A 15,647-nucleotide genomic window follows, 5' to 3' on the forward strand; every position below is an offset into this window, starting at 1 on the left:
GTGCTTGACTAAGGATAGTTTGGTTTGTTGTAGTAATTATTTGTAGATATAGTCAATTAATTTGTTTCTATATAAAATTTTAAGCTTCGGCTTCTTAAAAACTTTCTCATCTATCGTTCAATTTTTCTAACATCTTTGTCTTCTTTTTAAAAAATACAAAAGTTTACAATCCTGGAACAAGCTAAGCAAAACAATTGACGGGTTGAGGTGGAGCAGAAATCTTCATATCTAGATCGAGGGTTGGTAAAACATATCTCGTTGTTTTGTTCTTGAAAAAGAGTCTTAGTTGAAGAAATTAAGTAGTTTGAATATTACTTCACCTAAAGGTAAGAGATGTTGACACATATTATGCTCCGAAGCTTAATAACAAACATTAGCATGCTCCGGTCAAAGTGAGATTACATTTGACATCTTCCCTTAGTAACGAGATGTTTAGTATCTATTTTGAGCGACTTGTGTGTTGAATTAACGAAAGGAAAGCATTCACTTAATATATTCGTACAAGCACAAAAACGTACTGATTAATTAAAAATGCATTTGGAGGGTCTACTGGGTATTTAAGTAAATAAAATGTTGAAACAGTTGGCAGCATTGATAGCTTCTTTGCATCATGCCATAGTTAATGTTTTTATTAGTAGTGTTCTAATTGCACTTAGTATTCGCACTAGAAGAAATTAGTTGAATAAATTTTATGATTTTCAATACCTGGAATCCAATGTTCAGACACTTATATACATTGGCAAGTGCCAAGAGCAATGTAAATAGTCGATTGTGAATCGATGCGGAACAGGCTGTTTAGATAGGTTCAGTTGTAGATTTTTTTTTTTTTTAATTTATCGTTGTACATTCTTCTATTTTAGTTAAACAGTAATATGAATGCTATATAAGTTTAACTTGGCGGTAGTTATATATTTATAAGCGTTGCTTGGGTAGAATATTGTCATAATTTCTAAGTAGATAAATTTACAATTTTCAAACTGTAGTTTACATAGGAATAGGATAAAATGTACAATGCCCGCTCTAGTTGGTATCCTCACGCAGATACGAGAAATTACACTCAATTAATTTTAACAAGAATATTAGAAATGAAAATCTTGTGCAGGTTCTACTTCATCTGGGTTGAGATGTTCAGATATAATCGGTATTCTGTTTTGTAGAAATCACGGGCTGATATTTAGTGTCTCCCCCAATCTTGCACATATAAGATATACAGTGTGTTACTTACTTTGCAAAATATAGCTGAGCTAGGGACAGCTAGCGAAGAGAGAATGCCCCAGGGCCCTTGTACTTCTACCTTTATCGCAATTTAGACAAAAACAAGGTACTCTGTACTGGAACCATGAAACTGAGTTGGGGGAGGTACTAAATGCCATCCGAAATCACGATTACATGTGTACAATACAGAGGAGAAACCTGATAACAGCAGCACAGATAAGTAATCGTGTAATGTAACGTAAGTTAAGAATTGCTTTGCTTCTTTACATCAAGGGCTTCATTTCGTATCATTTTGCTCAATAAAACTCAAACATGCTTTAATTTGCAATATTCGATACAATTACATACTAATTTTATAATTTAACGTCAGTGACGCAAATTATGCGCTTTGGAATCCTCTATCCTTCTCAGGTTTTTTAAAACACTCATAATCATGATCTACCGGGATAAGGTTCCAAGCATATATATTCATAACTGACACAGATGAATAAAATATTTGTAATGTCCGTGGTGTGTACGTCTTTGAGAAAGTTATAGAATACAGGCCCGCATACATGGTAAAGGTAGATTAGTTCCTTTCTTTATCAAAGCTCAGTGTTCAGTTCACACACTAATGCTGCCTGAGCTATTGCGAGTGAAGGCTGGTTAGTAGCCAGGTTAATTACTTTCTTTATTACAAGTCAATGGATGCGGGCTTAGAACCGGTCTAGAACTCTACCCATCCTTTCTCGTTTCGTATGTCTTTTTGAGATTTAGCATGTTTTTTCAGTACCGAAAGAAATGAGACGAACACGCTGCTTAACGTGGAATCCGATCTACGTTCTTCCAGCGCATATTATTTCCTCCAAGGTAACTGTGCGTAACTACTAAGTCATAAGAGAGCTTGTACCCTTCTTATGAAGAGGTATTAATAATTCTGTTTGAAACATACATGTTTGAATAATATTAAGAAAAAACGCAGACTGACATAAATGAGAAATGGAAGTAAATACTCAGGTGTACTTCATTCGAAGGCTGGTAACCGGAAGATCTTTCTGTTTCGGTTTCGAATCCCGCTCAGGGCATGATTTTTGTTTGTAGAAGGTAGCAGAATTGTAGAAGTTAACATACAAAAATTCACCAAATAAAAAGGAAGTGTTACTTGAAAAGTAGTCTTGTTAAAAACACCTCTCTTTAAGTAGCTTGGTTTCCCTGTGTATAAGTGGAATTCGAAAGATAGTTCTAATTGAAGATATGAAACAGTTGACTTCCACTTACCTGTTCATTCACAAACTGATGGACACATTGTAAATGAAAGTTCAACGTTTTCCTAAAAATACCCGAATTTAGCAACTACTGCTAACGTTTCAGCTATAATTTGTTGTTTTAAGTTATAGGGCAGATATTACATGAATTTCAAGAGACTTACCTTTGTACTGCTATGAATATCGTGCTTTAATCCTGGCTAATTTCAACAAATGCTGTGATCTTAGTCACTTAACGATTTAAAACAAGGGATATTCATCTCGGTACAATAGTATAGGTCCACTGAGGTTTAAACGATAAAGTTTCACTATCATCGAGGCATTTTTATTGAAACTCTTAAGCTGTTTGAAGTACTATATTTTTTAAGAATATTTTTTACTGTAGAAATAATGATAAATAATTGCTCTTCGGCGTTGTAAACGTACACTATGTGATCAAAAGTATCCGGATACCTGGCTGAAAATGACTTACAAGTTCGTGGCGCCCTCCATCGGTACTGCTGGAATTCAATATGGGATTGGCCCACCCTTAGTCTTGATGACAGTTTCCACTCTCGCAGGCATACTTTCAATCAGGTGTTGGAAGGTTTCTTGGAAAATGACAGCCCATTCTTTATGGAGTGCTGAACTGAGGAGAGGTATCGATGTAGGTCGGTGAGACCTGGCACGAAGTCGGCGTTCCAAAACATCCCAAAGGTGTTCTGTAGGATTCAAGTCAGGACTCTGTGCAGGCCAGTCCATTACAGGGATGTTATGATCGTGTAACCACTCCGCAACAGGCCGTGCAGTATGAACAGGTGCTCGATAGTGTTGAAAGATGCAATCGCCATCCCCGAAGTGCTCTTCAACTGTGGGAAGCAAGAAGGTGCTTAAAACATCAATGTAGGCCTGCGCTGTGAGAGTGCTACGCAAAACAACAAGAAGTGCAAGCCCCCTCCAAGAAAAATACGACCACACCATAACACCACCACCTCTGAATTTTACTGTTGGCACTAGACACGCTGATAGATGACGTTCACCGGGCATTCGTCATATTCACACCCTGGCATCGGATCGCCACATTGTGTACCGTGATTCGTCACTCCACACAACGTTTTTCCACTGTTCAATCGTCTAATGTGTACGCTTCTTACACCAAACGAGGCTTCGTTTGGCATTTACCTGCGTGATGTGTGGCTTATGAGCAGCCGCTCGACCATGAAATTCAAGTTTCCTCACCTCACGCCTGACTGTCATAGTACTTGGAGTGGATCCTGATGCAGTTTGGAATTCCTGTGTGCTGGTCTGGATAGATGTCTGCCTATTATACTTTACGAGCCTCTTCAACTGTCGGCGATCTCTGTCAGTCAACAAACGAGGTCGACCTGTACGCTTTTGTGCTGTACGTGTCCCTTCACGTTTCCACTTCACTATCACATCAGACATAAGTGACACCCAATCACCTGACCACGTTCGAAGTCCGTGAGTTCCGCGGAGCGCCCCATTCTGCTTTCTCACGATGTCTAATGACTACTGAGGTCGCTGATAATGAGTACCTGGCAATAGGTGGCAGCACAATGCACCTAATATGAAAAACGTATGTTTTTGGGGTTGTCCGGATACTTTTGATCACATAGTGTATGTTGTCTTCCCATTATTTGGGATAGTACTTGAAGTGAAGAAACATCGACGAATTGTAAATTGTGTACGAAAATATTGTATCATTTCACACCACTTCCTTCCAATTAGCCTTAAATTAATTTGCACCGCATTTGAAACATTAGCAAAATACAAACATCAGTGTGTATAAAATTTTAACTTTACTAATTTATAGCTTTCCAATGTGTTGATAATAAGTCTAACCTTGATTAACTGAACTACAAGAAAGTTAATCAAAAAGAAAGAAGATTCTTAAAAAGGTGAAGTGCTTCAAGCAACATAGATTTTCAATAAAGGGTGCGGTGATGATGGCAAAAAACTTATCGCTAAAATTGCTAAACTCGTGTTTTCAGGTAAGTGTTGTACTTTCATTTATATATTACGTGCATTCTATTGTTCCATGAAGTGATGCATTTAATGTTATAATAGAGAAAGAATATATAAACTCGACTGTGTAATAAGAGTTTATTTTATAGGAAAATGGGCTATACATGGCATTTCTTCAAGTATAGTTCTCATACGTTACGAGACAATTCATTCTAAGTTAACCAATTTATTGTGTTCAAGCTCTTTTCTTGACATAGGAAAATAGTGAGATGGACTTTCAGCCTTTTCTGCAATTTTCATAAGAGAGTCTTGGTTCTGTGTTCCCATTTAGTTTACTGTGGTTACTTTTTTTAATAAATGTATATTTCAGAAATTGTATGTAGTGTGTGATACAGAAGTTTCCTATGAATCCCACGGGAGAAGCCAATGTAATGGAGGCAAAAGGAAAAGGAGATAGTAGTTTATGGAAGCCTTGTGATCTACCTGAGTTACGTCGTCCACGCACCGAAACTGGTGAGCCTCATCGTCCATACAGCGAAACTACTGAGCTGCGTCGACCTTTTGCTCATATATCGCAGCCACAAGAGAGTTCAGGAGTTCAAGCCAGCACTTCGGGTAAATATAAGGATACCGTATTTATTTCGGATGCATATTTAGTATATAGAGGACAAAAGATTATTCATGCCTTGCTTCTAGTATCAAAACAAACTGTTTCAAGGCATCAACGATCCCTTTTATCTGTGTCTGTTTCCACTTTGCTATCAATTAAAATATAATAGGTACTGTTCATCCGTAAAAGCCTAATCTTAAAATAGGAAACCTTTGTCTTTCTATATGATGCAGTTCTACATCTTTAATCAACGTATTTAACACGTGTAGATTGAACTTAGTTATTTGCTCCTTGCAAAGTTTTCTATTTAGGAATAGGCTTTACGGATGGACAGTACCTATCACCAGGGCCAGATTTACAGAATTGCAACCTTGTGCAGTGCACAGGACAGCATTTTTATTGTTAAACAGAGCCAATTTCATACAGTAATGCTGTTTATTGCACAAACTAAAATGATGAACTACCTGTAAATTATATTATGTATATATATATACGTAAACTGTCATATATATATATATATATATATATATATATATATATATATATAATTATAATTATAAAACAAATGTAGTTCTATTAAAGAAGTCGGAGCATTAAATTTATAAGTTGTATTTGAAATATCAATGGAGAGGGAAGTCTTATTCGATAATTGAGCTATTGTTGTAAGTGGGCAAACGAAACGTGGGCTATGTAGCGTACAACCTGTAGGGGTGATGGTGCCTGGTTCTGTAAGAAGGTGGCAAGTTTGGCTGTGCATGTGGGCAGCAGCTAGCCAAAATCCGGCCTTCCTTGTCACCACGTTTTTAATTGGTAGCATAGCAAAAGATGATACATTAAGAAAGGAGCCAGTGAAGCCTTGAAACATAATTTTTGTCTCTACCGTAAACTATAAGAATATCCTGATTCTAAATAAGATTATATACTTTTCGACCTTCGTCCGGATCATGAAGCAACTGATTCTTGAAGTAACCGTTAAATGTAGGATGACCAGACCTATTGTTAACGGAATTTTCCTTTTTTTTTTTTTTTTTTTTTTTTTAACCCTCATAGAAAGTCGTGGGGTATCCCGAGAAAAATGGAAATGAGATACGGATTTTTTTGTAAGTGTTCTGTTTTTAGCTCACACTTACGTAGTGTAACTTTTACGTATTCTGAAACATCGAAGTTTAGCTTTTGTTTGAAAATATTTCGAAATTTTGTAATATAGTTTCATATTTTTCGGGAGGGGGGTGGGTGTTAAGACATTTAAGAAACAGTCGGATCGCGTAATCTTGGTTTGTGTTAAATGGTAATATAAAAATTAAAGGTAGACTAAGGTTGAAAATATGTAAATCTGTTTATTCTCAAAAGCGAGAGACTACCTCTTTACTTTCATGAATAAGAACATAATAATGACAATACCTAGGTGGATTATCAAATTATCCCAGTTTCCGGAGTGACTTTTTTCTTTTTGTTTGTTTGTTATCTAAATGTGGTCACCTTGTTTAACTACCAACGCAAAGTTACCTTAAACCCCAGATAAGTAGTCATTTTTTAAGGTTTCCCGAGACCTGTAAGATCTGTGTTACTTTCCATGATATTTGAAAAGAATCAGTGCTGCACTGAACAGATCAAACTTCACGATAAATATGTTGTGATGATTGATCAATGTGTGACATTACGTATGTCATGTACTAAAGTAGTCTCAAGTGCAAGGAGGGGGGATGTTATCCCATATTTAACAGCTGCTGGACGTCTGTTGTACATTAGTACACGAAATAATCCTGCGTACGTTTTGGTACTGTGGCTCAGGAATTGCGAATATGTATCCCTTAGAGTCATAAACCATACCATATTGTGTATTGGTGTTAGTATTATTTGCATCGCTCAAGTGAGAGTTACAAGCGATGACATATTGTCTTGCCTCTAATTATTCAATTTTCTAAATTTTAAGTTGTTTGCAACCATGAAGTATGGAAGTTGCTATAAGATTTTTCTAGTTTTTTTTGTTTTAAAGCCTAGTTAAATAGAGAGAGGAAGGCAAAATAAATTTGGGGAGCAGTTGCACTTTGGAAACCTGGTGCGCTGTTCAAATATTCCAGTTTGCCCTCAACTGAAGTTTCAGGCTTTCGGATTTCCAAATACGCATTTAGTAACAGTAATAATCCATAAAACTTTTTAAGTTGTAGGGAAAAAGGATGAGATAATTTCCGTAGCATGAGAACAGTCCATAAACAGTTCGTGTGATTATTGTAAGCCTAAGCTAAGGAACTAAACTATTTTCTTTGTCTGTCAATGAATGATATGCACAAAGTGGCAGACAGTGTGTAGAAGAATGCAAATCATAATTTCCGATCGATTGATTCTCGCGGAATATTTAATCGATCAGTAGATTATCAAAAATTTAAAACGGTTTTGTTTATCGATGGCTGGAACCGATGTCAGAAACGCCGTATGTTTGAAACATTATACATAGATATTAGTAGTAGTAATTTGAAACTGATTTTGTCAGAAAGTAGTAGGTTTCCTGTTACGAGGAATGATTATCCAGATATATATAATCAGTCTTTGTTTAGAAAATCCCGTATCAGCAAAAGTGCCCTGCTCACTACATTAGTAACACTTACGGTTGTTAGTCCTCGAAATCTGGAATTCCTGAAAAACTAGTTACGTTTCTAAACAGGAAATAATTTTCCTTCATTGATTTTCAATACAATTTTGTTACATTACATAGAAGAGAAAATGCATTACTTCACGCAGATGTTTTCTTCGATTTTCCGATTCAGTGCGAATACTCTAAAACGTTATCTTTGCTTGAAGAACTACATTACTTATCATCTTCCTTCACCATAGTGCTATTTATATGTCTTTGCTTATAACCTGACCGCATATCCGTCCGTCAGTCTGTGAGACAAATCATCTCAAGAATTTCTTGCTGGATCACCATCAGTTCGGCCAGGAAGCAGAGAGACAAAGGTAAGAAATAAAGAGTTCGTTAATGGAGATGATATTCAATGAACCATTTCCGTTAGATTGGTAGAAATCAACCATTTCCGGTTTTACCGTTGATCAGTATAGAGTAAAACGGCAATAGATCGCGCGAAGCACTTTTCTGCAATATATTAAGCGTCTTAAGAATGTATTTCATAATTTCTGTAGTGAAACCCGGAATTAATACCATTTACGGTTTCAGTGTTAATTGTGAAAATATTACGCCATTCAAGCCAAACTCCTTTACGGGCTGTACACATGACACTGCTACTTATATAATGGTACCCTGTAAAACTTTTCTTTACTGTAACCTTTTCTTCACCGAAGAATGTTATTTATTATCCTTGCTTTTATTTGCATTATTTACATTAGATTATTGTATTAATTGTATTAGAATTACTTTAAAAAATCCCATCTTCTCTATACAATTAACAGATGGCTTTAATTTAACCTTGGCCTTTACAACTTTGTTCTGTGAACTGAACATAAAAGTAATATTATATGAAAATTGAATGTTATATCATAACCACAAAACCCTAATCGATCCCGACCGATAATTTTTTGAACTTGTTTTGTATTAGATATACATTCTATCAGTTTAGTAAGATAGAAGAATTATTGATAAAAGTAGATAAGTTGAATATGAGAAGTAATTAATGTTATTGTATTTCCTGAATATGCACCTTTTAAGTTTGAATTTAGTGTCTATTGGATAGTAAATATCAGGCATCTACGTGACTATCTTTCATACAAAATAACTTTTTGAATATTCTCGCTGTATCTAATATTTTTTCTCCGTTAGGTTCTACCTCCAGTGCTAATTTGACTGATGCGAAAGCTGGAGGAGATACGAGCAAAACGTTCAAATTATCCGCAGATGCAAAAGAGTTTTATCCTAAAGGCTATCAACCAGAATCATCAGCAAATCTTCAGGTTGAACAGGTAATATTTGCGTGTTTCTCTGTTATTCTATATTAAGACACACTGTTTAAAAGGTGGAAAGTAGTGTAATATTTTAGACTCCAGTACGATGTGTAATTATTAACTATTTGTATATAGTAGAGTAAAATGATTTCTGTGACTTAGTTTATTATAGTGTGTATATGCAGTTGCATATTCAAAATCGGTCTCAAGGCAAATGTCTAAGTTACTTCGGTAAATAACTTATCAATAGGGCTCGGAAGTTGAAGACCTAAAAATTACCCAAATAGGACCTATAAAAAGATCTAAAAATATCTGAAGAAGGACCTAAAAACAGGAAAAAAGGACGTAAAAATAAGATTCAATGTAATTAGAATTACATACTTAATGAACATAATGCTCAAGAAATACAAGCTTCTGGTAGTATACAATATAGAGTTGAAAGAAACAGTGCAGCGGTGCACATACTCCTTTCGGAGGGTCGACTAGTCAGGAATCTTCTGACTTGTATACTGCTCCAGAAACATTTTGAAAGTTTCATTGTTTATCTGTGCCAACAGGATATTTGCTCCAACTAAGGCACTGCAAAGATCTTTGTAAAACGAAGACGACGACAGTATATCCACTAATACTTTGCTCTAACAGAAGCTGCTTTTCCTTTTTCTCCGCGGCACGGGAAGCTGCTTTCACCACCAACGTGCTACTGGACATGGAATCATTTTTTCTGCACTCACTTTTACTTCGCAATATTTCCAGAAAAGAATATTTCCATCCCAAGAAGAAACTTCTGCTCCAAATTTAGACACAAACTGACGCAAAAAGGAAGTTTTCTTAGATTTAATTTTAGGCATGTTAACGGTCTGTCCTTCTTCCACAAACTGAAGTTCAAACCAAAATACGAAAACTTTCCCACCCTCATACCTCTGCTGGAGGACATTGTTACGCCTCCTTATCTTACTTGTAATTTTGCAGATCTTGTCTTATCAGTACAGTCGTTGAAGAATGTCTTAGTTTTGAATTCTCTTTAGTAAAGAAAAGATGTTTAAGATTTGGTGGTGATTCGAATTAAAGGCCAGTAAATTTATTATCGAAAGATGAAGTGCCAGAAAAGACGTTAAGACCTATAAAAAGCTATAAAAAGACCAATAAACAAAAAATCGCCGAAAAAGGCAAAAAAGGACAAATAAAATCCACCATTTTCTGGCCTACAATGACCCAAAATGAACATATGTTAAGCCTCATCTTCGGTCACTCGTAAAAAAGAGGATTTTTCCTCAACTTCCGGGCCCTATTTATCACTGTTCACTCGGTCTCACTTCCAGCATAAAATTGTCTCAAAATTAATAATGGTATATGGGGAGTAAATTGTTTACAGTTGAGGGAATCGTGAAACTAAGTGTTAATCAGTAATACATTGTTACATAAAAGAGCACTATGTGGTGCAGCATGGAATGTTATTTTATTAAGTTTCATAAATTTCTCTGCTTTTTCAGCAATCCTTTTCTCTGAATTACTTTTTGAACTCCTTTTTATTCATGTTTTCCCTCTTTAAGTGGTGAAAATCCTTTTACTTTTCTTTTTCTTTTCTTTTTTCTTTCTTTTCAAATATAAGAGGAAAAGCGGTTCAACAAGTAATTCAGAGAAGAGGTCAACTGGAATAAGTAAACAGTAAAGTTTGTGAGAAGCAGCAAGATAACACTCCAAGATGTACCACACAAATAACAATATACATAGGCTTATATATTTGTGTAAAAATTAGTGCATTAAAATGCACACATTAATGTTATGTAGTTACATCGAATTGATATACATTTGTACTAAAAGAGCAGTTGAACAAGTTTAGGTATTTCTAATGCTGTATGTGGGGTGGAGGATATAGAGAGCTTACTACATGCATAAGTATGAGAGTTAATTTTTATATTTATAGGGGCAACCCTCACCCGTTCCAGTAGCAAACAATGCTGGCTTCTACAAATCTACATACAATTCAAGGCCTGGAAGAGGCCGAGGCAATTATCACCAGCGTGGGAGATATTCAAGTTGGCAGGCCCCCAAGGTTTGTCATGCAAACTTTTGTGTGACATCCCATTAGTTATGTAGTTGCTTGTGCCTGATAGTGCTAGCATGTAGCCTGAATTAAAATTAAATGTAATAAAATTAAAGTTTATACCTTTCTATAGTTCGTGTTTAAAGCATTTCATGGTTATTTGTATTTTTGTATTTTAAGGTTACAGAAGCTGGTGACTATTCACAAAACGCCCACTCTGTTGTAATGGAGCGACTGAATGATGTCATGTATCACTTGACCCTAAATCCAGGAAAGTTTGACAGTTTAGTAAACCCTTTAGCTGAGACTCTTCGCACCATGGTCAGTGATCTGTATACTGTACAACATATAGTTAATGTCATATTTGAGCAGGTAAATTGATTTTAATGTTCATGTTTGTGTTAATTATAAGTAATAGTTTATCAACTAACATTGCATATTACTAAATTGAATGAAAAGAAGAAAATTCAGACAGAAATCGAACAAAAGTTAGTTACTAAAGTCACGGAACAGAGGTTCATTGCAATATAAGTCACAATGCTAAACTGGAAGTGTTGCTGTGAGACTAAAATTACAACTATCCTCAAATATTCATGTGACTTACGTTAATATGTGTTCCTTACGTTTATTTAGCATTCATTTTGCACTTGGGTTCTTCAAGTACTGCCAGTAAATTACTTTTAAGTCTACGAATCCATTCAGACTCTTTGTGGTCCTTTGAGATGAGGGATAAGATTAAGTATATAATTAGAAGTTGGAGTAAAAGTTGATAAACCACTAGATAAAGAAATAGGAAAAATGCATTTCAAAGTTTGCAAAAACATATATTAAAAATATGTTTGTGATTCATCAGTGTCCTCCTGCCTTCAACCAGGTACTGAATGAACGTCGTTCAAAGTGGTACCTAAGTAAAATACATGTAGAATTCAAATTATGTACAGTTAAATTTCGACAGATTTATCGAAATCAAATTTGTCTCAAGCCACACAAATTAAAGGTAAAGATGTCAGAAAAGGGAGGAATTTGCTTGGTGAAAGGAAGAAACTTCCTTAAATTCTAGACGTAAGTCAGTTAAAAATTGCAGATTATTTGCCGATTGTGGTTGAAGTATACCATTGCACAGAAGAATCAGGAATTGTCCGAAGGGTTTGCTTAACATGTAATAATAGGGCTACTGAACTTGAAAAAAGATAAATACTACAGAAATATAATCAACGTAATAAACAAGAATATCTCAGTTTAGATACAATGTTGGGAGCGTGACTTGTCATCATCACAAAATGAGAGCACAGTATGATCAAAGCGATAGTTCATTTAACAGTGGAAAATGTTGAGAAGTGGAATTTCGAAATCATTTACAGTATGAAATATAATTCCTTTGATTATGTACACGTCGAGATACTGGTATTATTCAAAGACAATAATTGACGCGAAGTAAATATTTCATTTATTTCTTTAACAATTAGATTATATATATATGCATGATCATCAATAAATGTGTATCATGCAGGAATTACTAATTCTGTAATCTCTGATTTGTTTTAGTTGTTTTTGTAGAGGCAATCTGATAAAAATTAAATTGTCATCATTTATAAGCTATCCTGATGTTTAAATTATTAACAATGCAATTTGTATGTTTCTATTAAAAGCTTAGTCCATGTGAAGTGACAAATCGTAAGAGGTGGCTTATGTTTTTCCAGGGGAATTTCGTTATTCGTTAAGGCTAGTAAATAAGATTTTACTCTTGTAGGTTACTCAAGGATTAGGCAATGAAAAATTAATAACGTGTTCGATAATCCTAAAGATACAGTAAGTCTTAAATATATTTGAGGATTATCCGGTACGTTATTCGTTTTTCACCAATGTTTTAATTTAATTACGGTATATTTTGTCACGTTCGGCCTTTTGAAACACTTCCATAATTCATATTTTGAACAAATCAGGTCTAAGAAGTACCAAACTTGCTATTCCAAACTACGAGTTCTAATTCCAGAACGTTTCAGAACTAATCGGGTTCTGTCATTAGTGAAACTATTGCATTAAGAAAACCATGGAATATTTACTTCAGCCTTGTAATTAAAATATCTTGGATAGGCAGAACTGCGTCAGTCTACGTTGTCTTCATATACCATGATGCACAGGTATATATGGAGTTGTGACTGAAATTTCCAGTTTAATGTCCAACTACTATGCACCGACTCTTAAGGTAGACAGTGATGATGACAATGAATGAAATGTTGGAATTAAGAAGTGCAAGGAAACGGGAAAACCTCAACAAAACCCACGTACACGGGTTCATTGTGTTTGTCCACCACAAAGTCTACTTACCGCGAGCTGGGATCGAACAAGGGACCCCACCCATCAGAAATGAACACTCTACCACTGATCCACCAAAGTTACAAAGAAGGGAACCTACTATTAACGTGAGCCTCAAAACTATACGTGAACTTGTAGATCAGTGATTCCCAACAGGTGTGTCGCACAGCCCCCTTAGGGTGTGCCGCGAAATTGTAGAATGTAAAAATATTTTTTTTTTTTTTTTGCTCAACTTGTTCTCTTCCCCCTGAAGTTAATGAAGCCTTTAATATTAAGTTAAAATTAAGTTTGAAGGTCTTGATTTCGGTTTACATATAATCAGACCCGTATTTATGTATTTTTCGCTCCTATGCTCTAAGTAATTTGCCGCCCTCCGCGAAAACAATCAATATTAGAGTTGAATTCACAGTTTTGGGGTCGATGAGATGAATAGTGGTAGTTTTAATCCAATTCAACTTCAAGGTCGGGGCGAGACTTTAAAAGTAATTGAAAAGGACAAATATTAGTGTTAAATTCATAATTTTCGAGGTCGCCGAGTTTAACGTTATCAGTTTTCATGATGTTCAAGTTTATCCTCACCTCTTGGGGTGGGAGTGGAAGACGATGACTTTTTAAAAATAATCAGATAAGCTAGCTAATAGCTGTAATTAGAGCGAATTGAACACTTACTTACTTAAGCCATCCTCTTCTACCTTCCAATGTAGAGGGGTTTCCAGAGAGCTTTCCAATCATCTCTGTTTCCTGCTGTTGTTTGCGACGTCTTCCATGGAACCTTCTTGTTCTTTGCGATTTCTCGAATACCTTTCAGCCATGTTTTCCTCGGTCTTCCTTTTGGTTTCTTTCCTATAACTTTCGCCTCGTATACTTGTTTTACTGTTCTCTTTTCATCCATTCTTGTTAAATGATCAAACCATCTCAACTTTATCTTCTGTATTTCATCTTCCAATGGAGCTACTTTAAGCATTTCTCTTATTTTGACATTCCTTATCTTATCTCTTCTGGTTTTACCCTCTATTTTTCGCAGAAACCTCATTTCCGTTGCTTGTAGTTTCATTTGTTAGTTTGTACTCAAGGTCCAAGACTCACAAGAATGTGTTAATATCGGCTTATATATCGTTTTGAATACTGTTGTTTTTGTTCTTTTTGTTACTTCCTTTTTATTCAGGATCTGTGTCTTTAACCCATTAAAACATCTTCCTGCAGCTGCTACTCTGTTAGAAATTTCTGTGTCTAGTTTTCCTTCTTTATTTATCTAGGTTCCGAGGTATTTGAAGTTATCCACTTGTTCTGTTGTTTCATTTCTGATTTTGATGTGGTGCTTTTTGTCTTCGTTAGAAATTATCATCGATTTTGTTTTGCCTATGTTTATTTTTAAATTTCTCTTTTCCAACTACTATTCCCACAGCTCTAAGTTATAATTCACATTTTCTTCTGATTTGGCTATTAGAACTACATCGTCTGCAAATGCTAATTCTGTGATTTTTTTATTGGTTTCATTTTCCAAAAATCTACATCGTACCATTTGTTCTTTTTGCGGCATTCTTTCATAACGTCATCTAGTACAAGGTTGAACAAAATAGGGCTGAGTACACAGCTTTGTCTTACTCCTGACGTGTGTAAAATTCTTTTGATGTTTCATTACATGTCCTTACGTAGTTCCTTGTTTGTCTATAATAATTCTGAATTACATTTGCTAACTTAGTATTTACATTTCTGTTTTTGAGGCTTTTCCATATTTCTTCTCTTCTGACAGTATCAAATGCTTTCATTAGATCTATGAAGCAAAGATGGATTTCTTTATTTTGATTTATTCCTTTTTCTATGACTTGCCTCAGCGTATTTGATCTTGTGTTCTTCTGTTTGGTCTAAATCCGCTTTGAGAATCTTCCAGTTGCGGTTCGATCTCCTTCCTTACTTTTTTATGAAGAATCTTTGCAAAGATTTTAGCTACTGTACTCAGGAGCAAAATCCCTCTATAGTTATTGCAATTTTTGTTATCTCTTTCTTATAAATGGGTACTGTCACTGTGATTTCCCATCACTGGGCAGTTTTTCGTTCTTCCAAATCAAGTTAACTAGCTGTAGCAGTATTTTTCTTCCAAACGTTCCTAGATGTTTTATAATTTCTGGAGCAATTCCATCATGTCCTGATGCTTTTCCGGATTTCATTTTCTTTGTTGCCGTCTCTAATTCTTCTTGTTGGATGTTATTTTCTGTTTCTTCTGTTTTGTGTCTGTCGTCTTCTTGTGTCTGTTTTTCGTTTCTCTATGTGCATATTTCCTTAACTTTTGCCTTATGTTTTCGACTCTTCTTTCTCTGTCTTGTATTGGGCCCTCCTCCTCTTTCCGTGTTTCTTCGAA

At 35.3% G+C, this 15,647-nt stretch overlaps 1 protein-coding gene across 4 annotated transcripts in view; it reads left to right on the forward strand.

Annotated features, from left to right (window-relative positions):
* The window catches only part of Paip1 (Poly(A) binding protein interacting protein 1), a 44,864-nt gene continuing 29,217 nt past the window's right edge, over window positions 1–15,647 (forward strand). The window contains exons 1-5 of one of the 4 annotated variants that reach the window (XM_081742972.1): window positions 1–22; window positions 4,795–5,039; window positions 8,807–8,946; window positions 10,853–10,981; window positions 11,153–11,344. In XM_081742972.1, coding sequence (XP_081599098.1) covers window positions 4,829–5,039; window positions 8,807–8,946; window positions 10,853–10,981; window positions 11,153–11,344 — 672 coding nt within the window. In that variant the 5' untranslated portion in view covers window positions 1–22; window positions 4,795–4,828. Of the gene's footprint in view, window positions 23–85; window positions 327–4,794; window positions 5,040–8,806; window positions 8,947–10,852; window positions 10,982–11,152; window positions 11,345–15,647 lie in introns of those variants that run through there. The other 3 variants (XM_081742971.1, XM_081742968.1, XM_081742973.1) reach the window with 3 other exon arrangements.

Source organism: Thermobia domestica, chromosome 16, assembly GCF_964235325.1.
Source record: "Thermobia domestica chromosome 16, izTheDome1.hap1.1, whole genome shotgun sequence".
In the NCBI taxonomy this organism is placed as follows: Eukaryota; Metazoa; Arthropoda; class Insecta; order Zygentoma; family Lepismatidae; genus Thermobia; species Thermobia domestica.